At 40.5% G+C, this 25661-nt stretch overlaps 1 protein-coding gene across 1 annotated transcript in view; it reads right to left on the minus strand.

The window, feature by feature from the left end:
• Positions 1-3523: 3523 nt before the first annotated feature.
• CNGB3 (cyclic nucleotide gated channel subunit beta 3) overlaps positions 3524-25661 on the minus strand; it is a 191217-nt gene continuing 169079 nt past the window's right edge. The window contains exons 16-18 of the mRNA XM_044928514.2: positions 7088-7234; positions 6673-6847; positions 3524-4135 (exon numbers count right to left, since the gene is read on the minus strand). Of these exons, the coding sequence (XP_044784449.2) occupies positions 3878-4135; positions 6673-6847; positions 7088-7234 (580 nt within the window). The 3' untranslated portion in view covers positions 3524-3877. The remainder of the gene's footprint in view (positions 4136-6672; positions 6848-7087; positions 7235-25661) is intronic.

A 25661-nucleotide genomic window follows, 5' to 3' on the forward strand; every position in this document is an offset into this window, starting at 1 on the left:
TCCAGACCTGTGAGAAATACATTGTGTTGTTCATAAGCTACCCTGTATGTGGTACTTTTATTACAGCAGCCCAAACAGTCTAAGATAGTTGTATTTGAGAAAGGCCTGACTTTAGCCATGGCAGAAGGACCAAGAAAGATAATGTGATTAAAGTGGATAGTGGGTAAAAAGTGATTATTTATTTGAATTGAACAGAAAATATGAACTGGATGGTTAGCATTGAAGTTGAAAAGGAAAGGGAAATTAGTAAGATTTAAGAAAGAGACAGGATTTGGTGCACTATATAAGCAATGGAAGAATTGCTAATTATTCTTAGATTTGAGTCTGAGAGTCTGGTAGAATGAAGATATTATCTAAAAAGGGATAGTTTGGGAGAGAAAATAAATGACAGAGGAAGAGCATAATGGAGGTTAATTTTACTTTCTTTATAGAATATAAGGGGGAACATATTATTCATAAGCTCAGGACTTTTCTGATTTATTTTTTTCCCTATTATCAGACTTTTTAGAGGTCCTATTTTTACCTAACAGAAGCAGAAGATATTAAGAAGAGATGGCAAGAATACACAGAAGAACTGTACAAAAAGATCTTCACAACCCAGATAATCACGATGGTGTGATCACTGACCTAGAGCCAGACATCCTGGAATGTGAAGTCAAGTGGGCCTTAGAAAGCATCACTACGAACAAAGCTAGTGGAGGTGATGGAATTCCAGTGGAGCTATTCCAAATCCTGAAAGATGATGCTGTGAAAGTGCTGCACTCAATATGCCAGCAAATTTGGAAAACTCAGCAGTGGCCACAGGACTGGAAAAGGTCAGTTTTCATTCCAGTAACAAAGAAGGGCAATGCCAAAGAATGCTCAAACTACTGCACAATTGCACTCATTTCACACACTAGTAAAGTAATGCTCAAAATTCTCCAAGCCAGGCTTCAGCAATATGTTAACCATGAACTTCCTGATGTTCAAGCTGGTTTTCGAAAAGGCAGAGGAACCAGAGATCAAATTGCCAACATCTGCTGGATCATGGAAAAAGCAAGAGAGTTCCAGAAAAACATCTATTTCTGCTTTATTGACTATGCCAAAGCCTTTGACTGTGTGGATCACAATCAACTGTGGAAAATTCTGAAAGAGATGGGAATACCAGACCACCTGATCTGCCTCCTGAGACATTTGTATGCAGGTCAGGAAGCAACAGTTAGAACTGGACATGGAACAACAGACTGGTTCCAAATAGGAAAAGGAGTTCGTCAAGGCTGTATATTGTCCCCTTGCTTATTTAACTTCTATGCAGAGTACATCATGAGAAACACTGGACTGGAAGAAACACAAGCTGGAATCAAGATTGCTGGGAGAAATATCAATAACCTCAGATATGCAGATGGCACCACCCTTATGGCAGAAAGTGAAGAGGAGCTAAAAAGCCTCTTGATGAAAGTGAAAGTGGAGAGTGAAAAAGTTGGCTTAAAGCTCAACATTCAGAAAACGAAGATCATGGCATCCGGTCCCATCACTTTATAGGAAATAGATGGGGAAACAGTGGAAACAGTGTCAGACTTTATTTTTTTGGCCTCCAAAAATCACTGCAGATGGTGACTGCAGCTATGAAATTAAAAGACGCTTACTCCTTGGAAGGAAAGTTATGACCAACCTAGATAGCATATTCAAAAGCAGAGACATTATTTTGCCAACAAAGTTTCGTCTAGTCAAGGCTATGGTTTTTCCTGTGGTCATATATGGATGTGAGAGTTGGACTGTGAAGAAGGCTGAGTGCTGAAGAATTGACGCTTTTGAACTGTGGTGTTGGAGAAGACTCTTGAGAGTCCCTTGGACTGCAAGAAGATCCAACCAGTCCATTCTGAAGGAGATCAGCCCTGGGATTTCTTTGGAAGGACTGATGCTAAAGCTGAAACTCCAGTACTTTGGCCACCTCATGCGAAGAGCTGACTCATTGGAAGAGACTCTGATGCTGGAAGGGATTGGGGGGAAGAGGAGAAGGGGATGACAGAGGATGAGATGGCTGGATGGCATCACTGACTCGATGGATGTGAATCTCAGTGAACTCCGGGAGTTGGTGATAGACAGGGAGGCCTGGCGTGCTGCGATTCATAGGGTCACAAAGAGTCGGACACGACTGAGGAACTGATCTGATCTGATCTGATTTTTACCTTAAAAAAAAATTTTTTTTTTACCGTTTCTTTCTGGCTCTTGTAATCACTCTCCACAACAAATTCCCATTTATCAAATAAGCACTATTTAACAATTTCTGTTTGCTTAACTCTGGAAAAACACCACCCAACCTTTTCTAAAATTTGTCATGTCTCTGTGATACTCTTAATATTTTTGCATATAAAAATGGTGAGTAACAAATGATACATTTTATTCTAGTGATTAATTTATACAGTTTGCTGAATGTGTCTGTGTTGTAGGCTTCTTGGCTAATATAATTTGTTAAAACACTCTCAGCAAAGTGCTGTTACAGTGACCATCTTGTGAGACTTGGAAATAGCCTTATTATACTGATCATAATGTTATACAGCAATGACATTTATTAGAATGGAATTCTATATGTATTATTACTTCCGACAGCAGCCTGGCTTTTTTAGCCTCCTCACAGCATGAGACTTTGGTAATTATGCTAATGCTAGCTGATTCATGAGGACAACTTCCTAAAGTGCACTTAATTAACTCGGAGATTTTGTAAACAGCTGTACATGTAGTTTCCGGAAATTGTAGGGATATGTCAATCTGACATGTGTACAGTCTGCCTTCCTAACCTCATCAGTTTTTACTGAAGCTGAAAACAAGCAGCTCAAATTTGGCATCTTCTGAAGCAAATGCCTGCAAGCTTCTGAGAAATGTTGCTTTAGCCTCCTGGAAGATGGGGACAATCTGATTTCCCTTGTTTGAGTCTGTTGAGCCAGATGAGACTTCTAAGCTGATATGAATGAAAATATTAAAGCGTTGTCTTTAGTAAAGGGTATAGCTTTTCCAACATGTTGCTGCAATGTGATTTTGCTTGTGGGTTTGGGCTTCCCTCTTGGCTCAGAGGGTAAGGAATCTGCCTGCAATGCAGGAGACCTGGGTTCGATTCCTGGGTCAGAAAGATACCCTGGAGAAGGGAATGGCAGCCCACTTCAGTATTCTTGCCTGGAGAATCCCACAGAGAGAGGAACCTGGCCGGCTATAGTCCATGGGGTTGAAAAGAGTCTACACGACTAACACTTTCACTTCCACTATTGTTAGTATTGCTAACCAGCTGTGGTCTTCAGAGGACTCCTCTGCAAGGTGGATTTTACATCCATTGAGTTCATAATGATTGCTTCCTTTAATCCCACCTGGTGGGTTGATCTGATACTTGACTGACATAACCCTGGCTTGGATAAAAATCAGTTGATGTTTGACATTTTATTAAAATCTCATACTCCCCAAGTAAGAGGTAATAGTCATATACATGGAACATTTAACCAAGACTAAGTGCAATGCAAGACTTTAACACACACACACACACACACACACACAATTAAGAGAAAAACCTAGTGAATCATTTCAGAGCCAAGACCAACCTCATCAAAACGGAGGGAAGAAACATCATCAAGAAAGTACAGAAGGAAAATAACCTTCTAGGTACCATTCGGAGAATACCAATTGCACAAAGCTGATGACAACGGAGAACAGGGATTTTTTCCTTAATAATCTTCTTATTGCCACTGCAGAAGATCACACTCTCAGATATGCCCTAGAAACTAAGCTAGAGATTTGCTTGTGGTTTCTCAAGGGTGCCGGCAAGGTCTTTTCCTGTCATTAGTTTAAACTCCTATCCTGGCTATAATCTCTCGGGGAACTAGCTAGAGTGTATCTAAAGATCATCACATATTTATTGTTTAGCCTTTTCTTTGACTTCGATCGTCAGAACCTCTTCCCCGGCCTCGGCAGAAGGAGCCATGCTGATGATGAGTGATTGACGGGTAGTTCCTCTGGGTAAAACCGCCTTTCTAATTGCCTGGGGCGCTTCCTCCGCTGTAATGGAACTCGTTTGACATTTGGATGTTTCAAGTGGTTTCTCTGCTGTTGCTCTTCCTTTATCTTCAGATTCTTTTCCTTTATCCTCTTCTTCCTGGTTTTCATCTTTTCGCTAGAAGAAAGTTATTGAAAAGAATTGATTGGTGCTGAAATCATAATCGAGGATATTGGAGTCTTTTGATTACTATGCAATACCTAAGGATCGCAGTCAAAAGACTGACGTAATATGGGAATCCTGTCTGCCTTTGACTATCCTTTAACTAAGTTTTCAGATGTGCTGGAGAACGGGGTTGAGCTGTCACCTTTGAATTCAGGGTTAGTGTGCCTTACATTTCTGTTCCTGCCAAGGAATTTGCTCCCTATTGGCCCCCATGGTCTCTTAATTATTAGACTTAGTGCTCAAGACGCTTTGCTCTTCAAATATTTACTTATTTTATGAAGATAAAATTTTAAATATTTATCTTTTAATAAAAAAGTATTAGCCCAATACCAAATAATGCTCTAAAAACACTCTAGAACTATGGTTTTCCTCCTGCATAAGCTCATGGGAGCATCTCAGGGAGAAATTCATGTCTCCTTCCTAGTACAGTCTTCTCCATTTGCCCTGTGGGTATTTGATATAGTTTTAGAAACTTTGGCATTTAGTGTCATCTGTAGAAATTTCACATTAAGAAACATACCATGCTCTTTGCTGGTGATGCTTGAGATCAGTTTGAGAGAGGCTTGTACAGGGTATGAAGGCACATATACAGAGTTGAGAGCCTTACTTAACACACAGAGTTGTTTTCCCCATAAGTCTTCTACACAGATTATTATTTTCCTGCCAATTAAACGAGGCATCTGGTGTACCCTGACCTCCATCACAGTGTTGTGTGTGTGGAAAAGGAAGAGGCAAGTTTGAATCTCTTGAGTGTGATTGACTTTATAATATTTGCTTTACCAATTTTCGGAGTCACAGATACTCATTTCTTACTGTTTTAGAGACAACAAAATAACTAGATTCAGAAAACTTGAATCTCTGCTCTGTTTTTCGGGATCTGCCCTCATAAACTTATCATGAGAATCAAAGAAATATGAAAAAAAAAAAAGAGAAAAACGAAAACATTTCAGTTTCATGACATTTCTAGGAATTAGGAGACAGCTTGGTGTAGGTGTTGAAGTCTGAATTTCTGACTAGTAACTTTTGCTCTGTCATTGATGGTGATCTTATCTAAATAATTGATCTGGATCTCAGTTTATTCAGCTATAACATGAAGGCTGAGATGCCCTCTGTGAGGTTACTTCTGACTTAGTGATAGTAATTGAATGAATACTGGTGAAAATGTTTAACGGCTGGTAAAATGTCTTACACATTTATAGGTATATATATGTTTATATAAATACAGTTGATCCTCATTATTCATGGTAGTTTTGTTCTATAAAGCTGCCATGAACACTGAACTAGCAAACCCTGCTCTTTGGGGTAATGCAGGTTTAGGATCCTACAAGCCTCTGGTTTTAACATTTTTGTCAACTCCTCAATACATAACTTTGTTTTACATACATTTCTATTTAGAAACACCTTATTTAATATGTATGGTTTATTCATTACATTGAACTCACAGCCAATAGCACTCTGACTCATGCCCGGATGAAGCTTATCTAATACACGTGTTTCTCTGTAGGGCACATCACTGCATTTTTGCCCTTTGGAACACAGTACTTTGGCACTATGTTTGAGGGCCATTTTTAATAGTGTGTGTGTGGGGGGGGAATGCACAAAAATACAAAAAAAATGACAAAAAATAGACCATGAAAAGTTCATTCATTCACAGTGTAAGAGCTGAAACCAGAAGGCAGAGTGTCTCCTTGTTCAAATCCAGCTGAAAACATGTGCCTCCAGAAACTTAAATTTTTGCTATTCTGTACATGTATGCCTGTGAATGACCCCCAAACACCTTAAATATTGGTTTTGAGGCTACAAACACACTGTAGTGAGTAAGCAGTTTCACAAACACAGAAAACACAAATTGAGCCGCCAGGGATGCCATATACACAGAAGTGCGGTGTTGGGTTTAGTCGCTCAGTCATGTCCAACTTTTTGTGACCCCATGGACTGTAGCCCACCAGACTCCTCTGTCCATGGGGATTCTCCAGGCAAGAATACGGGAGTGGATTGCCATTCCTTTCTCCAGGGTATTTTTCCTGACCCAGGGATCGAACTTGGGTCTCCTGCATTGCAGGCAGATTCTTAACCGTCTGAGGAATATAGAATCCAACAGAAATCAGTCTAGATTAAAGTGGCTACCCAGTCCAGTATTCTTGCCTGGAGAATTTCTTGGACAGAGGAGCCTGGCGGGCTATAGTCCATGGGGTCACAAAGAGTCAGACACTGCTGAGCAACTAACCCTTTCACCTTTGGTCATATATATATATATATATATAGTCACAAAACACTAAAACTGTCATAATAAACCCAGGGGGTTAACTGTGATGATACATGGGTATACAGTAAATAATAGTAAGTGCTGTGTATAATGTAGCAATTATATGCATTAGATGAATCCAGATTATCCCAGTGTCTGACATGGGATTAAAGTAGGAGCTTGTCTGAGTGTATTTCGTCCCCGGGGTCTCTGTTACAGCCCTCCTTTCCCTCTGTCCTATTACCTGAGCGGTTTGTTCTCTCTTCAACATGAGTAGTCTTGCAAGACCTGCTTTTCCAGAGCTTCCCAGAAGAGCTTTAAACATTTTTGGTGTTTCTTGTTTCGGTGGGAAGAGAAAGGCAAGTCCTTTGTTTGGGGGGGTTGCCCCTGTGCCTGGAGCTTTGTTCTTTAGAAGCACTCTGTGGGCAGGAGAGAAAGGCCATTTTAGATAGCATTGTGACGATTCTGGAAGAACTTCCCAGAAATACTATCTTTTTGCCTAATCTGTGAAGTTTTCAATGCATAACCACATAAACAATAGTATGTTAGGTGGTTCTCCTGGAAACAGTTAACTGCAGCCATGAACACAGTGTCAAATGAAGCCAACTCCTCTCTAATGGGTTTTTTTTTTTTCTCTAATGAGATTTCAAAGGTGGTACCTGGCTTTCTTCATGAGCAGCTTTTCAGAATCTGGATAATGCACTAGAATTTCTTGGAGGGTCTTTTTGTCCAGAGTTAAAAGATTGGCAAAGCCATGGGCCACCACGTTGGCTGTTCTTCGGTTTCCTCCTCTTGCCGCTAGAAGGCTGTAAGAGAGAAAAGCAAATCTTTGCCACCATATTCTATCTCCCTCCACCAAAATCTTTAAAAAAATAAATACCACATGTCAGAGCCATTTATACTGCTTCGGGGTCATTCCCTGGAGTGAGAGGTCAGGTGATTCTGTGGAGAGAGTCAGGATGTGGCGGCAATAGAAGTGGCAACAGCTTTTAACATGTTTGGCATCTAACTCCCGCCTCAAATCAAGGCTTTGTAGCCATCAGAGCCAAGGAGACTCTTCCTCCCAGATTCCAGAAGTGCTGCCTCTCTTTGGTGGGAATCCTTTATTTGCTCTTCCAGGTTCACATTTTATCCCTCCTGACCTCTTTGCCCTCCAGGAAGCTGAATTGTGGGTTTGCTCTCTGACTTTGATTTGGGGTGAGCCAATGGGAAATAGGAGGAGGAAGTCAGAAAGCAGGTAGAGAGTGCTTTTGGAGCATTTATTCCCCCATTCTTGCCCTGCCAGGACTTAGGTTAGCAATGGCTGCAGTTGCTACCAAAAATCCACAGCCCCTGACACGTGGCCATCTCCTAGAAGAACAGCTCCCACAGATTTCTTTCTGGGCCCTGATAACATGCCCTGCCCTTGTCCCCTTTAGGCTTGGCTGTGAAAACAGCTCCCTTGTAGCTAGCTTTGAGGTGTATCAGCATCTCTTGTTGGGTACTCTTAGATTTGTCTTTTAATTTTCTTTGACTGACTTCTGTCAAAAATCCCTTTATTAAAGTCTTCTTAGTTAATTTCCTTAAAGGTACATTCTGTTTCGCCTGTACTCTGAGCAATAAAGCTCTGACAGCAAATCTTAATGATACTTTGGTAACACTAGGTGGATTCAGTCTCTTCCTAAAAGTAGTTTCCAGATCAAATTATTTCTCAGTATCATAAATTCCTCTGTAGTACCGTCATTAGGGCTTCCCAGTGGCTCAGTAGTAAAGAATCTGCCTGCCAAGCAGGAGACACAGGTTCAATACCTGGGTTGGGAAGATCCCCTGGAGAAGGAAATGGCAACCCTTTCTAGTATTCTTGTCTGGAAAATTCCATGGGCAGAGGAACCTTGGCAGGCTACGGTTTGTGGGGTTGCAAAGAGTTGAACGTGGCTTAGTGAAACAATAGCTATGGTCATTCATATACCACTTTTCACTTGGAATGTTCGAGAATTGTGGGTTTTATATCTCTCAGGGTATCAGATCAGATCAGATCAGTCACTCAGTCGTGTCTGACTCTTTGCGACCCCATAAATAGCAGCACGCCAGGCCTCCCTGTCTATCACCAACTCCCGGAGTTCACTGAGACTCACGTCCATCGAGTCAGTGATGCCATCCAGCCATCTCATCCTCTGTCATCCCCTTCTCCTCTTGCCCCCAATCCCTCCAGTATCAGAGTCTTTTCCAATGAGTCAACTCTTCGCATGAGGTGGCCAAAGTACTGGAGTTTCAGCTTTAGCATCATTCCTTCCAAAGAAATCCCAGGGCTGATCTCCTTCAGAATGGACTGGTTGGATCTTCTTGCAGTCCAAGGGACTCTCAAGAGTCTTCTCCAACACCACAGTTCAAAAGCGTCAATTCTTCGGCACTCAGCCTTCTTCACAGTCCAACTCTCACATCCATACATGACCACAGGAAAAACCATAGCCTTGACTAGACGAAACTTTGTTGGCAAAATAATGTCTCTGCTTTTGAATATGCTATCTAGGTTGGTCATAACTTTCCTTCCAAGGAGTAAGCGTCTTTTAATTTCATGGCTGCAGTCACCATCTGCAGTGATTTTTGGAGGCCAAAAAAATAAAGTCTTACACTGTTTCCACTGTTTCCCCATCTATTTCCCATGAAGTGATGGGACCAGATGACATGATCTTCGTTTTCTGAATGTTGAGCTTTAAGCTAACTTTTTCACTCTCCACTTTCACTTTCATCAAGAGGCTTTTTAGCTCCTCTTCACTTTCTGCCATAAGGGTGGTGCCATCTGCATATCTGAGGTTACTGATATTTCTCCCAGCAATCTTGATTCCAGCTTGTGTTTCTTCCAGTCCAGTGTTTCTCATGATGTACTCTGCATAGAAGTTAAATAAGCAGGGTGACAATATACAGCCTTGATGAACTCCTTTTCCTATTTGGAACCAGTCTGTTGTTCCATGTCCAGTTCTAACTGTTGCTTCCTGACCTGCATACAAATGTCTCAAGAGGCATATCAGGTGGTCTGGTATTTCCATCTCTTTCAGAATTTTCCACAGTTGATTGTGATCCACACAGTCAAAGGCTTTGGCATAGTCAATAAAGCAGAAATAGATGTTTTTCTGGAACTCTCTTGTTTTTTCCATGATCCAGCGGATGTTGGCAATTTGATCTCTGGTTCCTCTGCCTTTTCTAAAACCAGCTTGAACATCAGGAAGTTCATGGTTCACATATTGCTGAAGCCTGGCTTGGAGAATTTTAAGCATTACTTTACTAGCGTGTGAAATGAGTGCAATTGTGTGGTAGTTTGGGCATTCTTTGGCATTGCCTTTCTTTGGGATTGGAATGAAAACTGACCTTTTCCAGTCCTGTGGCCACTGCTGAGTTTTCCAAATTTGTTGGCATATTGAGTGCAGCACTTTCACAGCATCATCTTTCAGGATTTGGAATAGCTCCACTGGAATTCCATCACCTCCACTAGCTTTGTTCGTAGTGATGCTTTCTAAGGCCCACTTGACTTCACATTCCAGGATGTCCGGCTCTAGGTCAGGGATCACACCATCATGATTATCTGGGTCGTGAAGATCTTTTTTGTACAGTTCTTCTGTGTATTCTTGCCATCTCTTCTTAATATCTTCTGCTTCTGTTAGATCCATACCATTTCTCTCCTTTATCGAGCCCATCTTTGCATGAAGTGTTCCTTTGGTATCTCTGATTTTCTTGAAGAGATCCCTAGTCTTTCTCAGGGTATAGCTGGGGCATTTTGCCTTTTGGAAGTAGCCAATACATAGTTATCAAATAAATGAACAATGGAGTGAATGAAACAAATGAATATAACATCTGTAATTCAGCAGTCATCTAGAAAATGAGGGTTGATGTTTGAAAACAAGACAATAAAAAGCACATTTCAAATGTTAAAAAAAAAAACAAAACACTACAGGCTCTGCAGTGAGATGGTAACACTCCCTGAGATTCAGCCTCTTGGAGTCAACCATTTAGGAATGGAGAAAGAAGTCTCACATTAATGAAAACAATCTCCAGAGTTGGGAAGGACTGAGCAAGCGGTCTGGCAATGGAAATGCTCACACTTTCACAGCCCTGCCTTTGGGGGCAATGAGATGTGAGAAGCTGCCTGGATCTTGGGCCTGAAGATTGATATCAGACCATGTGTATTTCTCCAGCTGTTGTTGCAGAAAATGGAACATTCTGACTGGCCATTAATCATTAGAAAACTAACACAGAGTTTAGCTGTGGCATGTAAAGAGCGTGGAAGCTGTCATTCCTGTCTTTACCACTTGAAAAAGTTGAACAAACTGAAAACCCAATGACTTTTCTCAGACCTGTCAGAGAACTGAGGTTGCAAGGTCAATCCCTGCCCCAGTCTGGATAATCAGATGATTTCAGAAGGTCATGGCCAGACCTGCTCATCTGGGCAGAAGCCCTTGGAGCTGTAACTGGTAGGGAACACTTAAATGGTAATTTTGACAAACTGCTATAGGTTGAGAGTAAATTATCAAGAGAATGAGAAACTCAGAGGGCCACAATGAGGGGGAAACTGATACTTTTATGGGTTTGACGTTGAGAAACTCCAGCAAATTCTCATGGTTGAGAGCCAAGAAAGATCTGCTTGCTGGTCTGGCAGTAAAAGGGGACAATTAATCATTGTTAAAAAACAAAACAAAACAAAACTCCCAGAGTGTATTTTTTTCTCCATCACAAAGGCCTACATCCAGGGAAAAAGATTACCAGAGTCTTATCCACCTTCAGGAAGGGCATTTCTCCCCCTCTAGGCACTTCTAGCCTTCCTGTCTTATGTAATAGGATAAGAAGGACCTGTGAAGATCGCATCCCAGGGAATTAAGTGCCCTAAAAGACTGAGATTTAATCCTAAAGTCTGAGCTCTCCCCCATACCTTAGCACCATGTCAAAGGGGCTTCTGTAAAAAAAGAGTGGATTATAGTTGAAAAATGCAGACTTGCTCTGAGGAGGAGTGTTTAAGGAAGGCCAAAGGCAACAGAGGAGATGGAAACAAGGGCGCTAGAGACATTTAGAAGCTCTAGCACCCACAGCTACAGCAAACGGTAAACACAGCTCAACTACTAATGAGAGTACTATAACATCTCATTCTAAACCTTTCGCCTCAGTTCCCATTACATCATGTACAACTTTTAACAAAAATTACAAAGCACGCTAAAAAACAAGTGAAATACAGCTGGAAGAGCCAAAGAAAGCATCAGAACCAGACTGAGATGTAAAACAGATGTTGGAATTATCAGATAGAGACTTTAAAATAACATGATTAATATGTTAAAAGATCTATTGGAAAAAGTAAGCATCATTCAAGAACAGATGGGTAATGTAAGCAGAGAGATAAAAATTCCAAGACAGGTTCTAGAGGAAATGTTAGAAATCAAAAATACTGTAGCAGAAATGAATAGTGACTTTGATGGGCTCATCAATAGACTGAGTATGGCCAAGAAAAGATTACATGAGATGTGTAGAAAGTCCTGAACTGAAATGCAAAGAGAGAAAAAGAAAATAAAAGCAGAACACCGAGAACTGTGAGACATTCTCAAAAAGTATTATACACACACACACACACACACACACACACACACACACAGAAGCACCTACCAATCTCTAATACTAAAAAAAGAACTTGAAGTAATTATAGCAAGAACTTTCCCAAATTAATGACAGACAACAAACCACAGTTCCAGGAAGCTCAGAGAATACCAAGCAGAAGAAATTCCCACCCCCATTCCTTAGCATATCATATTTGAATTGTAGTAAACCAAAGACACTCTTGAAAAGAGATAAGAGGGGAAAACATTACTTATAAAGGAATGATAATAAAAATTATGGTGAACTTTTCATCAGAAACCATGCAGGTAAGAAGAGAGTGGAGTGAAATATTGTGCCTGAGAGGAACAAAATCATCAACCTAGAATTCTATGCATAGTAAAATTATTCTTCAAAAGTGAAGGAGAGACAAAGATTTTCTCAGAAAACCAAAAACTGAAGGACTTTGACATTAGCAGAACTACTTTTTAAAAATGTTGAAAGAATTTCTTTGGGAAGAAGTAAAATGATACAGATTAAAAACTTAGGTCTATAAAGAGAATTAAAGACATGGGAGAAGGAATAAGTAGAGGTAAATAAAAGTTTTATTTTTCTTATTTTTGATTGATCTAAAGTATAACTTTAAATAAAGTAGCAGTGTATTGGGTGACTGAGCATAGGGATAAGTGAAATGACCGACATTAATGTCTTCAGGGCTGGTACGGAAGGCAGTTATAAGACTCCTGGATTACCTGTTATGTCAGTCAGTTCAATCCCTCAGTCGTGTCTGACTCTTTGTGACCCCATGGACCACAGTATGCCAGGCATCCCTGTCCATCACCAGCTCCCAGAGTTTACCCAAACTCATGTCCATTGAGTCGGTGATGCCATCCAACCATCTCATCCTCTGTTGCCCCCTTCTCCTCCCGCCTCCAATCTTTACCAGCATCAGGGTCTTTTCCAATGAGTCAGTTCTCCCCATCAGGTGGCCAAAGTATTGGAACTTCAGCTTCAGTATTGGTCCATCCAATGAATATTCAGGACTGATTTCCTTTAGGATGGACTGGTTGGATCTCCTTGCAGTCTGAGGGACTCTCAAGAGTCTTCTCCAACACCAGAGTTCAAAAGCATCAATTCTTCAGCACTCAGCTTTCTTTATGATCTAACTCTTACATCCATACATGACTACTGGAAAAATCACAGCTTTGACTATACAGAACTTTGTTGGCAAAGTAATGTCTCTGCTTTTTAATATGCTGCCTAGGTTGGTCAGAGCTTTTCTTCCAAAGAGCAAGTGTCTTTTAATTTCATGGCTTCAGTCACCATCTGCAGTGATTTTGGAGCCCTAGAAAATAAAGTCTGTCACTGTTTCCATTGTTTCCCCATCTATTTGCCATGAAGTGATTTGCCATGAAGTAACGTGTGATACCAGAGAAGGCAATGGCACCCCGCTCCAGTACTCTTGCCTGGAAAATCCCATGGATGGAGGAGCCTTGGTGGGCTGCAGTCCATGGGGTCACTAAGAGTCAGACATGACTGAGCGACTTCACTTTCACTTCTCACTTTCATGCATTGGAGAAGGAAATGGCAACCCACTCCAGTGTTCTTGCCTGGAGAATCCCAGGGACGGGGGAGCCTGGTGGGCTGCCGTCTACGGGGCCGCACAGAGTCGGACACAACTGAAGCGACTTAGCAGCAGCAGCAGCAGCAGCAACGTGTGATACTGGTGTAGTGTAAATGTGAAGGTAAACTTATTTTAAAATGTGTATGACAAACACTGAAATTTTTTGCAATGAATCATAATAGATATGTTAAGAGAAAAAGAGAATTATATAAAATGCTCAATTAAAACCAGAGAGGGCAAAAATAAATAAATAAAACAGAGGGAAGAAAAGCTTATTGTTAGGCCACCATAGGGCATCAGAGACTCCTACCTGAACTTCATGTTAAATTTGAGTTAAGACTATTCAGGTCACTTAAGAATGGATTTACTCCTCCTAGATGGAAACTACTTCTTTGGAATCCACACATGTTGACCATGTTAAGGCCTACTTATTTTGCTCAAGATCTCACATTAAAAACTTAAAAGTTTGTTTCTCCATGGCCAAAAAAACCCTGTTTACTTTATAGTCCTTTCCTGAGGTTCTCCCCAAGACAAGCTCTGCCTTCAATTTCTTTTCTTTTTTGAGGAAGAAAAAGAAATTTTACTGTATCATTCATCTATTTTATCATCTGTCTTCCTACCTATCTATGAAATGGATGTTAACATTTGAAGGACAGTGATTGGATGAGCCTATTTCATTCACAGTCCTATCTCCTTGGAATAGAGTAATCCAGTGCCTAGGCAGGGCTAGATGGCATTGAGGGGCTTAATTTGGACCTTAATTTGGACCTTAATTTGGACCTGAGATTGTCTCTGTGTGTGTCAGACTATGAGAGCAGAACAGAAAATAACATATTTAAATGTCAAGTTATTTTGAGATTTCTCAAGCCTTAATTAAAGTTGCCTACAGGTTACACATTTGGAGGGCTTGATGAGTTTTTGAACGGAAGAAGTAGTCTGTCTGCCAGATGGATTTTGCCCAAACTCTCTCAGCAATGTTTAAAATAGCATCTTTTTTTTCCTTCTGTCCACAAAATGCTTCTCCAGCATTCCACCAATGGAAAGTTTCGCTCACTAAATAGCTTAGTAAGAAGATCTCTAAATATTTCCAAGCCCACAGTGTTTCGGAAAGAGCACGTGCTGGAGGGTGAACAGCTGAGGTTAATGATAAGTGTCCCCAGGTCAAAAATAGCGAATAGAGCAACAGCTCAGAAAACGATGGGATGGATTCTAATCCCAGGTCTGCCTCTGTTTGCTGGGACCTTAAACAAGAACTTAAGGACCTTTTAGATGTTTCCTCCAAGCACATAAGTAATTATTGAGCACCTATCATGTATTCAGCAGGCCTAAAGGAAAAACACTAAAGCATGATATGGTTTTGTGCAAAGAGTACAGATTTTGGAACCAGATAACTCTACCATTTATTTATTTATAATGTTTAAAATTAAAAAAATTGAACTATAGTTGAACTTTGCTATTTATTAAGTATATTTCTGAGTAAGATACTTAATCTCTCTTTTGGGAAGCAAGACCATCTTTAGGCACCTACTATAGGTTTCATTATCTTTAGGGAGAAATAGGTGTTTGTGGACTCCTGACATTCAATTATGAAGGTGTAATTAGGTAAAACTCCTGGCTGAGAAGTTTTAAACCCTAATTTGGGGTATGTAATTGTAATAAGTATCAATAAGTATAATAAACTTTATTATTCAAGGTTTTCCAGAGAAACAGAAAAAACTAGGGTGTGTGTGTGCGTGAGCGCAAGTGTGCATGCGTGTGCTCACGCGCACGTGTGCACGCGCACACACACATGTATGTATATATAAAAGGAGATTTATTGTGGGTATTGGCTCACGTGGTTATGGAGACTGAGAAGTCCCACCGTCTGCCACATACAAGCCGGAGACCAGCAAGCTGGTGGTACAATTCAGTCTGGGTCCAAAGGCCTGAGAAAGCAGAAAGAGGAGCCTCTGGTGCAAGCGCAAGTTTGGGTCTGAACTTTCAGAACCAGGAGCTCCGATGCCTGAGGGCAGAAGGCAGATGCGCTAGCTCAAGCTGAGAGGGTGAATTTGCCCTTTTTTTGCCTTTTTGTTCTATTCAGGCCCTCAGTGGATCGGGTGGTTCCTCCTACATTGCTGAGGGTGATCTTCCTTACTCAGTCTCTGATTCAAATGCTAATTTCTTCCCCAAACACCCTCGCAAACACACCCAGAAACAATGCTTTATCAACTATCTGGGCATCCTTTAGCTTCATCAAGTTGACATACAAAATTAACCATTATATTACTAGCATGAGAAAGGTGAATAAGTGAATGAAATCAGTGATGGGAATGTCAGAGGGAAAAGGTATAAATATATTTAGTGTGAGATGACCTGTATGTGCAAAACTTGATAAATGTCAGGAATCAGTAGCAATATGGAGGTTATATATGTACGTATATAGCATATTTACATATATATTATACATGTATAATATACACACATATTATACATGTATGTAATATACATACATCATATACATATAATATGTAATATGCACATATACAATAAACAATCATGCCTATATATGTGTCTATGTATACATAGGTACATGTTGTGTGTATACATCAGAAAGAGCTAGAATATTCAGATGGTCCCTTGTCAGTCATTCATTCCCAGTTCTTTTCCAGGCCTGCCACGTATGGCATCATAAATTGTGCACAGCACACACCAACTATAATATGACTGGAACACACCATCACAGCCCTTTTTAGCAGAGCTGGTTTACGCAGAAGGCGTTCACAAGGATAAGCAGAATACAAAAGAGCCTAAGAGCAAAAGAAAAACAAAAATGGAAACATGAAATGAGGTTTATACAAGATTGCAAACTCTGCCACCAGAGGGCTTCAAATTTGGCTTTAAGTCTCTTACATCATAAAAAGCGATCAGTTCTTAGTTTTAAGACAGAAATACCTCCTGAAGGGCTTTAGTAGAGAGGCCACCACGTAAACGGGTGGACAACAAGTTCATATTCTTATCACAGATGCGAAACTAAGTTTGCCAGCACCGTTTGTGATGCGGTCCTCAGTAAACGCCGTGTGTCATTCCAAAGTCCAGTTCCATCAGAGCAATTCTGTGGGCGGGGAGGGCAGTCAGTATAGTGCATATAAGGTACTCCTCGCTCTTTGTTTTCAGTGGTACCCAGACTATCTAGAGAAAAATAATCCTCCTAAACAATGCCTTTCTCAACTGTTCTCTTGATTAGTAGTTTTTTCTAAGAGTTTGAGATTGTACGGACCATTACACTTTGGAGGCCAATCATGCAGAAACATATAAGAAATCCACTGTATGAACTGAAAAGGAAAGAAAAAAAGAAATTAGAGATAAATCAGGAGTGTGTAGAAATAGCATACTCCATAATGACCTAGATACTGTGCTAAGTTCTGGGGTTATAAAGATGATTAATATCTGTCCTCAAACCAAGAGGGTACCCGCCTACACTTGGTGGGAATGTAAATTTGTGCAGCCACTGTGGAGAACAGTGTGGAGGTTCCTTAAAACACTACCATATGGTTCAATAATCCCACTCCTGGGCATGTACCCGGAAAAGACAGAAGCGTTGAAAAAGATACATGCACCCCAGTGTTATAGCATCACTATTTACAATAGCCAAGACGTGAAAGCAAGTGTCCATTGGCAGATGAATGGATGTATGTGTTACACACACATACACAATGAAATATTAGTCATAAAAAGAATGAAATAATGTCATTTGCAGCATCATAGATGGACGTAGACATTATCATATAAAATGAAGTAAGTCAGATAAAGACAAATATTATATTACGTATATGTGGAATCTAAAAATTTGTACAAATAAACTTATTTGCAAAACAGAAATGGACTCACAGACATAGAACACAAACTTATGGTTACCAAACAAGAAGGGACAGGAGGTAAATCAGGAGTATGGGATTAACAGATGCACACTACCAAATATAAAATAGAGAAACAAAATTATTTACTGTAGAGCACGGGGAATTATATTCAATATCTTATATAAACTATAATGGAAAAGGATAAAGAAAGAATATAGATATATACATATATATGTATAACTGAGTCACTCTGCTGTATAACTGAAGCTAACACAATATGGTAAATCAGCTATATTTCAATAAAAAAAAACTATCTGACCTCAAGTTTCTTGCGATTCAGGAGTGGGAGAAGCATGAGTGAGGTTATCCGACTTTTTCTAGTTGTCTAGTCAACCAGAAAATATTGATAATGATATTAGTAATAGTGAGAGTTTTATAGTAACAGCTAATATTTGGGGGCATTTTTCTAAGTTCTTTTTGTATATTAATACATATAATGCTTTTCAAATCCTATGAAGTAATTATGTATTATTATTACTCCTTTTAACTTTCATTTCATGAAGAAATGAAACCTCAGTTTGGAACCTTGCCCAGAATCACACAGCTCATTGTTGATGAGTTGGATGCAAACCCAGACAGACTTCTTAAATAGAGATGCACAATTCAGAATGATTAATGCCTTGATAACCGTAAGAAATGAGAATGCTTCCTAAAATGAAGAAGTTTCTTGACTAAAAGCATTTTCTCACATAGAATTATTCCCTATAGTAGAAATAAATCCAACTCTAAATACTGTCTATGGAAAGAATAGCAATCATATCCCATGCCGAGTGAGAGATCACAACTTCAAATATCTACTCTCATTAAGCAAATTTCCAACAGGATTATATTTGGAAGGTAGGAGGTTAGGTCACCTAAGTAGGCTTTTTTGAGATATTCTTTAAATTTTTTCAGTGTTATTGGAAAATACTTCGTTGCTTGAATATTTTTACCATTTCACTAAAAATAAATTCTAATGAAACTTTAGTGGGTTAGCAAATATCAGAGGATGTTCTTATGTCACCTCTGCCCAGGCTGCTTGCTCTTTGCCGTGACTTTGATATTCATAAAATTACTGCAAGGCAAACACATGTTAACCTTCATGTTTGAGAAAAATCTCTGGGTATGGATTTTCATCAGGGTTAGAGGGTTCAGATTTCACAGATACAAAACATGTAGCCCTCTTTGCCCCAAGAGGTCTTTATTTCAGAGTTGAATTGGCCTTAGAAGTGGATGATCAATGAAGAATCCAGGTAAAAATTCTAAGAAAGGAGAAAGGAAAAAAAAGAATATCATGCACTTTTTACTCCATGCTTTACTTATATCCCTTCAACTACCCAGGAAGATATATGATACTCTGCTAGAAAATAGCTAACGATGTCATACGTTAATGACCACATCAACCTGGTGAGGTAGGTTATCAGCCTACACTTATTGACATAGAAATTGAGGTCCAGAGTCCAGTGAAGTGACTTATTCCAGAACAGATACTTATGCTTTCCGCTGTTGAAATCCAAGATCAGAGCTGACCTCCAGTCATGAGGTCTTTTTTTATATCCTAACTCGAGCGCTGCTAATGAAGCCATTGTTATTGTTTTAATGTTACGGATTTGCCTATGGATGTCAGAAAAAATCAGGGAGGAAGCCTGCTAGGCTGGCCAGGATAAGCTCTGCCAAATTCTGAGCGTTAGATTCTTTACTCCCTCTCTGCTCTTCCAAACAATGGTAAAGATCCTTGATTTTCATAGAATTGGTTACCAGATGGTCACTTTATGAGGAGTTCTGAGAACATCTGAATACAGGTTTAAACTGGTACTGATAACAAGTATCAGTGTACTCCAAGCCAGGCTTCAACAGTATGTGAACCTTGAACTTTCAGATGTTCAAGCTGGATTTAGAAAAGGCAGAGGACACCTCATGAGAAGAGCTGACTCATTGGAAAAGACTCTGATGCTGGGAGGGATTGAGGGCAGGAGGAGAAGGGGACGACAGAGGATGAGATGGCTGGATGGCATCACTGACTCAATGGACGTGAGTCTGAGTGAACTCTGGAAGTTGGTGATGGACAGGGAGGCCTGGCATGCTGCAATTCATGGGGTCACAAAGAGTTGGACATGAATGAGCGACTGAACTGAACTGACTGAATGGTGGTATCTACAACCATGAGAAAGATCCTTGTCTCTGAAGATCATAGTGAGCTGAGATGATCATCATCCAGTATAATACAAATAACACTTATGAATAAAATAAACTACATTCTTTATTTGCCTCAGAAAAAAAAAAAAAAAAAAGAAAAGACAGAGGAACCAGAGATCAAATTGCCAACATCCACTGGATCATTAAAAAGCCAAGAGAGTTCCAGAAAAACATCTACTTCTGCTTTATTGACTATGCCAAAGCCTTTGACTGTGTGGATCACAATTATCTGTGGAAAATTCTTCAAGAGATGGGAATACCAGACCACCTGACCTGCCTCTTGAGAAATTTGTATGCGAGTCAGGAAGCAACAGTTAGAACTAAACATGGAACAACAGACTGGTTCCAAATAGGACAAGGAGTATGTCAAGGCTGTATATTGTCACCCTGCTTATTTAACTTCTATGCAGAGTACATCATGAGAAACGCTGGGCTGGATGAAGCACAAGCTGGAATCAAGATTGCTGGGAGAAATATCAATAACCTCAGATATGCAGATGACACCACCCTTGTGGCAGAAAGTGAAGAAGAACTAAAGAGCCTCTTGATGAAAGTGAAAGAGGAGAGTGAGAAAGTGGGCTTAAAACTCAACATTCAGAAAACTAAGATCATAGCATCTGATCCCATCACTTCATGGCAAATAGATGGGGAAACAGTGGAAACAGTGACAGACTTTATTTTTTGGGGCTCCAAAATCACTGCAGATGGTGACTGCAGCCATGAAATTAAAAGACGCTTACTCCTTGGAAGAAAAGTTATGACTAACCTAGACAGCATATTAAAAAGCAGAGACTTTACTTTGCCAACAAAGGTCAGTCTAGTCAAAGCTATGGTTTTCCGGTATTCATGTATGGATGTGAGAGTTGGACTATAAAGAAAGCTGAGCACTGAAGAATTGATGCTTTTGAACTGTGGTGTTGGAGAAGACTCTTGAGAGTCTCTTGGACTGCAAGGAGGTCCACCCGGTCCATCCTAAAGGAAATTAGTCCTGACTATTCATCGAAAGGGTTGATGCTGAAGTTGAAAGTCTAATCCTTTGGCCACCTGATGTGAAGAACTGACTCATAGGAAAAGACCCTGATTCTGGGAAAATTTGAAGGCGGGAGGAGAAGGGGATGACAGAGGATGAGATGGTTAGATGGCATCACCGGCTCAATGGACATGAGTTTGAGTAAACTCTGGGAGTTGGTGATGGACGGGGAGGCCTGGTGTGTTGCAGTCCATGGGGTCGCAAGGAGTCAGACACGACTGAGTGACTGAACTGAACTGAACTGATAACAAAGTTGTTCACAGGAATATTGTGAAACTTAGGTGAGGGTTGCTCTTTGCTCTGAGGAAAAAGATGTTACACAATCAAAGACACTGTCTCTTGAAAAATGTGGTGAAAATACAAACACGTCTTTAAAAACATAGGTAGTATTCACAGTATTGAGCTAGAAAAAGATGGAAGTAAAATTTTTCTCCTTCAGTATTAATCAGTCTTCTTACCCCTTTCATACTTCCAATGTATCTATTATTTCTGTATTTTAGGAAAAGCAGTGTTGTGGAGGAAAGGATAACAGAGTTATTCTGATGAAGAATAAAAGTATGGAATTAAAATAGTTCAAAATAACTAAAACTCTACCTTATGTGCTCCTGTGTGCTAAGTCGCTTTGGTCATGTCTGATTTTGAGACAGTATGGACTGTAGCCCGCCAGGCTCCTCTGTTCATGGGGATTCTCCAGGCAAGAATACTGCAGTGGGTTGCCATGTCCTCTTCCAGGGAATATTCCTGACCCGAGGATCGAACTCACATCTCTTTTGTCTCCTGCATTGGCAGGTGGGTTCTTTACCACTAGCGCCACCTGAGAAGCCCAGAACTCTATCTTGGTACTCACACTTTGAAAACTGAGTGGTTAGGAGAAGCAGGCAAACTTTGTTTTGAGGGAACAAAGAAGTTTAAAATTATTTTGCAAAATATTTTGCCTTTTCACAATGGCTTAGAGTAAATATTTGTTAAATATTCTGCTAAATATGCAGGTGTGATTTGACCAATATAGCTGGTGGAAGTCAGAACTTAAATACTTTAAATGAAATCCAGAGTACATAAAACATCAGTTCAGTCACTCAGTCGTGTCCGACTCTTTGCCACCCTATGGACTACAGCACACCAGGCTTCCCTGTCCATCACCAACTCCCGGACCTCACTCAAATTCATGTCCATTGAGCTGGTGATGCCATCCAGCCATCTCATCCTCTGTCATCCCCTTCTCCTACCACCTTCAATCATTCCCAACATCAGAGTCTTTTCAAATGAGTCAGTTCCTAAAACATATCACTGCCTAAATTCTACTCAATAACTTGTTATGTGTGATGAAAAAAGAATGTTGTACAATGAAAGAAATGCGGAAAGTAAATGATTGCTTTTATGAAAATAAATAGGCCCAGAGGAAATTAATTCATTTAGAAAATATTTATTAAGGACCTATTATTTTCCATGCACTATTTAGAGAAATGAAAATTAAAACAACCTATTAAAATGCAAAACCAGTGAGAGTAATGAGGTAATATCACTGATGCTAGGGAAAAATAGCTTTATATTGCATGTTGTATCATAAATTGGTTCAATTTTTCTAGAAAATCATCTGCCCATATATTCCAAAAGTTATAGAAATGTTTCTACTTTTCGACCTAGTTATTTCACTTTGGGGAATAAACTTCAAAGAAATAAAAGAAAAGGAAAATGACTTTACAAGGACAAACATAGCAGTCTTATTCTTAATAATAAAAGCTGACAAAAAGGGCACAAGGCCGAATATGCATGTTCACGACAAAATGAATGTGCGTTAGTACATTTACAAAGATAGAAAGATAATGATGTTAACTTATTTATTCAATAGCTATTTATTAGGCGTTTATGTGGGCCAGGCACAGCCCTAAGGGCTGGGGATCAAGAGCAGATTGAGTGTGGTGTCAGCTAGGGCCTGTGTCTTTGTGCACAGTGGAAAAATACAGCCTCTCTGGGCAAATGCAGTCCTGTAGGTCAAGCTTGGCCAGAAAAATGCCCCCTTTTGCAAAGTAAAGGGCACCTGTGCATGAGGGGAGCGCAACAGCAGGGCTCACACTCGGGAGCGGCGCACAGGCTGCATTGCAGACCTCCCAGCCCTTCCCTGGACATCCTGACACAGAGGGTGACCAGCACAACCACACAGAGGAGTCCTGGTGCTTACAGTTTAGTGAGGAAGGAAGAAAGACGCTGAGGAAATAAATGCACCAGTGAGTGCATGCTTACAAAGGGAAGTGCTCTGAAAGAAAGGAATGTAGCCCAACCAGAGCATATGGCAAGGAGACCAGGTAGGTCCCTACAGTGGAGAATAAAAGAGGTCCCAAAACAACCTGAGGTTAGGTTAATGGGGTGGGTAGTGCATTTGGGCAGAGGTAAAAACTCCCCATGGTTGCTATGGAAAAACAGCATGGAGATTCATCCAAAAAATTAAGACTAGAACCGCCATATGATCCAATTGTTCCACTTCTGTATGTTCATCCAAAGAAAACAAAGACTAATTTGAAAAGATATATGCACCCCTATGCTTGTTCATTGCACCTCTATTTACAATAGCCATGATATGGAAACAGCCTAAGTGTCCATTAGTGAAAGAATGAAGAAGATGTGGTATACATACATAAAATACATAACCAGCGGGAATTTGCTATAAGATGCTGGGAGCTCACCCTGGTGCTCTGTTACAACCTAGACGTGGGATGGGGTGGGAGGTGGGAGAGAGCTTCAAGAGGGGGCACTTATGTATACCTATGGTTGATTCATGTTAATGTATGGCAGAAACCAACAAATCAACACAGTGTTGTGAACAACTCTCCTCCGATTAAAAATATATAAATTAAAAAGAAAAGACGTGGTAGATACATCCAACGGAATTCTACTCGGCCATAGGAAGATGAAATCTTGCCATTTGTGACAAAGATGGACCTTGAGGGTATTGTACTGGGTGAAATAAATCAGACAGAAGAAGACAAATACTATATGTTTTTTCTCATATGTAGAATATAAAAAACAAAACCAATGCAAAATAAATGAATAAACCAAACAAAAACATAGATACAGAGAACAGAATACTAGTTACCATCAAGGGTTTGGAGGACAGTGAAATGGATAAAAGGGGTCAACTATATAGACAGATGAAAACTACATTTTTTGTGCTAAGCTTGCAGCAGTATAAGTCAAAATGTAATGTATACATGAAACATATCTAATGTCATAAACCAATATTACCTCATTTTTAAAATTTAAAATTAGGAAAAAATAAACCAACCCTCCACAGTTGATTGGCATGTGGCACATTCCTTGGCACATTCAAGGAATTGAAGTACGGATTAAAGTGGGCAAGGGGAGTGTGGTACACCCTGCAGTGGAGAGGTAGGCAGGAGCTGGATTCTGCAGGGTCTTGGAGGTCAGGCAAGAGCTGTGATCTTATTCTCTGATCTTATTTCTAGGAAAGCACTGACAGCATTGAGTGGTTTTAAGCAGGAAGGCAATGACACGGTCATCCCTGTTTCTGAAAGACCCCCCAGCCTACGAGTGGGGCCTGGATTACAGAGGGCATGGTGGTTGGGGTGGGAGACTTGGAGCAGCGGCTGCAGTTGTCCAGTGACAGAGGGAGGTGGTGTGGACGGAAGTGTGGGCAGCAGAGAAGGAAAGGTACAAATGATCGGAGACACACTTTGGAGGTGAAACTGATAGGTGTGGACCTGCCATGTAGGGTGAGTTGAAGGGGTGCCACGCAAACCTTTTTTTTTCCCCAGTAAATTTCAAAGGTTAACAGTGTAAAGAGCTTAGTTTTATATTAGTTTCCTGGGGCTGCTGTAACAAATTCCTGCAAAACCAGTGACTACCAACAGATATTTATTTTCTCACAGTTCTGGAGGCCAGAAGTCCAAAATCAGGATGTTGGCAGGGCTGGCTCTCTCCGAGGACTCTAGGAAAGAATCCCGTCTTGCCTCTCCCAGCTTTGGTGGTTCCAGGAGTTCCTTGGCTGTGGCTGTGTAACTCCAGTTTCCGCCTCTGTCTTCACGTGGCCGTCCCCTCTCCTCCTTGTGTCTGTGTGTCTTCTCTTCTGTCTCATGTGAGGACACTTGTCATTGGATTTAGGGTCCATCCGACAAAATCCAGAATGATGTCACCCTGAGATCCTTAGCTTAACTACATCTGCAAGCTCTTCTCCCCACCTCCCCCCACCGCCGACTCACAGGTTTCAGGGATTAGGGCATGAATATGTCTTTGTGGGGGCCAACGTTCAACCCATTACAAGCATTATGTGAACAATCTTTTATATACTGCTTGACTTCCCTGGTGGCTCAGACGGTAAAGAGTCTGCCTACAAGCCTGGAGACCTGGGTTCCATCCTGGGCTGGGAAGGCCCCCTGGAGATGGAAATGGCAACCCACTCCAGTATTCTTGCCTGGAAAATCCCATGGACGGAGGAGCCTGGCAGGCTACAGTCCATGGGGTCGCAAAGAGTTGGACACGACTGAGCAACTTCACTTTCTTTCTTTCTTTTTTCACTTTGTATGGGCTACCAGGACTGACCTTCATGCACACATATTGTCCCACAAGTCTTTTGAGAAGCTCTGAAAGGCTTGCCTTCACCTCCCAAAGCAACTGCTAAATCTAACGGATTGATGCTTGTGAAACCTCTGCAGTCTATAACCTCCTGTGTATGCTCCATCATTGCGTGCAATCCGAGCATTTTATCACCTGCTATTGGAATCTTGTTGTTTCCTCATCTCTTATTTGTAAGGCCCTTGGAGGAGGTGATTGTTTTCCTTTCTTGTTCACCAGGCCAGGTGTGGCCTTCCTTGAGGCACTTCACATTATGCTGTACGGTGTCTTGAATATAATTTTTAAAAATTTTTTAAAATCAAATCGCAATTAACTACTTAATTAATTAGAGATTTCTGAATAGCACCTGCAAACTATTTTGGTTGGCAGAA

Source organism: Bubalus bubalis, chromosome 15, assembly GCF_019923935.1.
Source record: "Bubalus bubalis isolate 160015118507 breed Murrah chromosome 15, NDDB_SH_1, whole genome shotgun sequence".
NCBI lineage: Eukaryota > Metazoa > Chordata > Mammalia > Artiodactyla > Bovidae > Bubalus > Bubalus bubalis.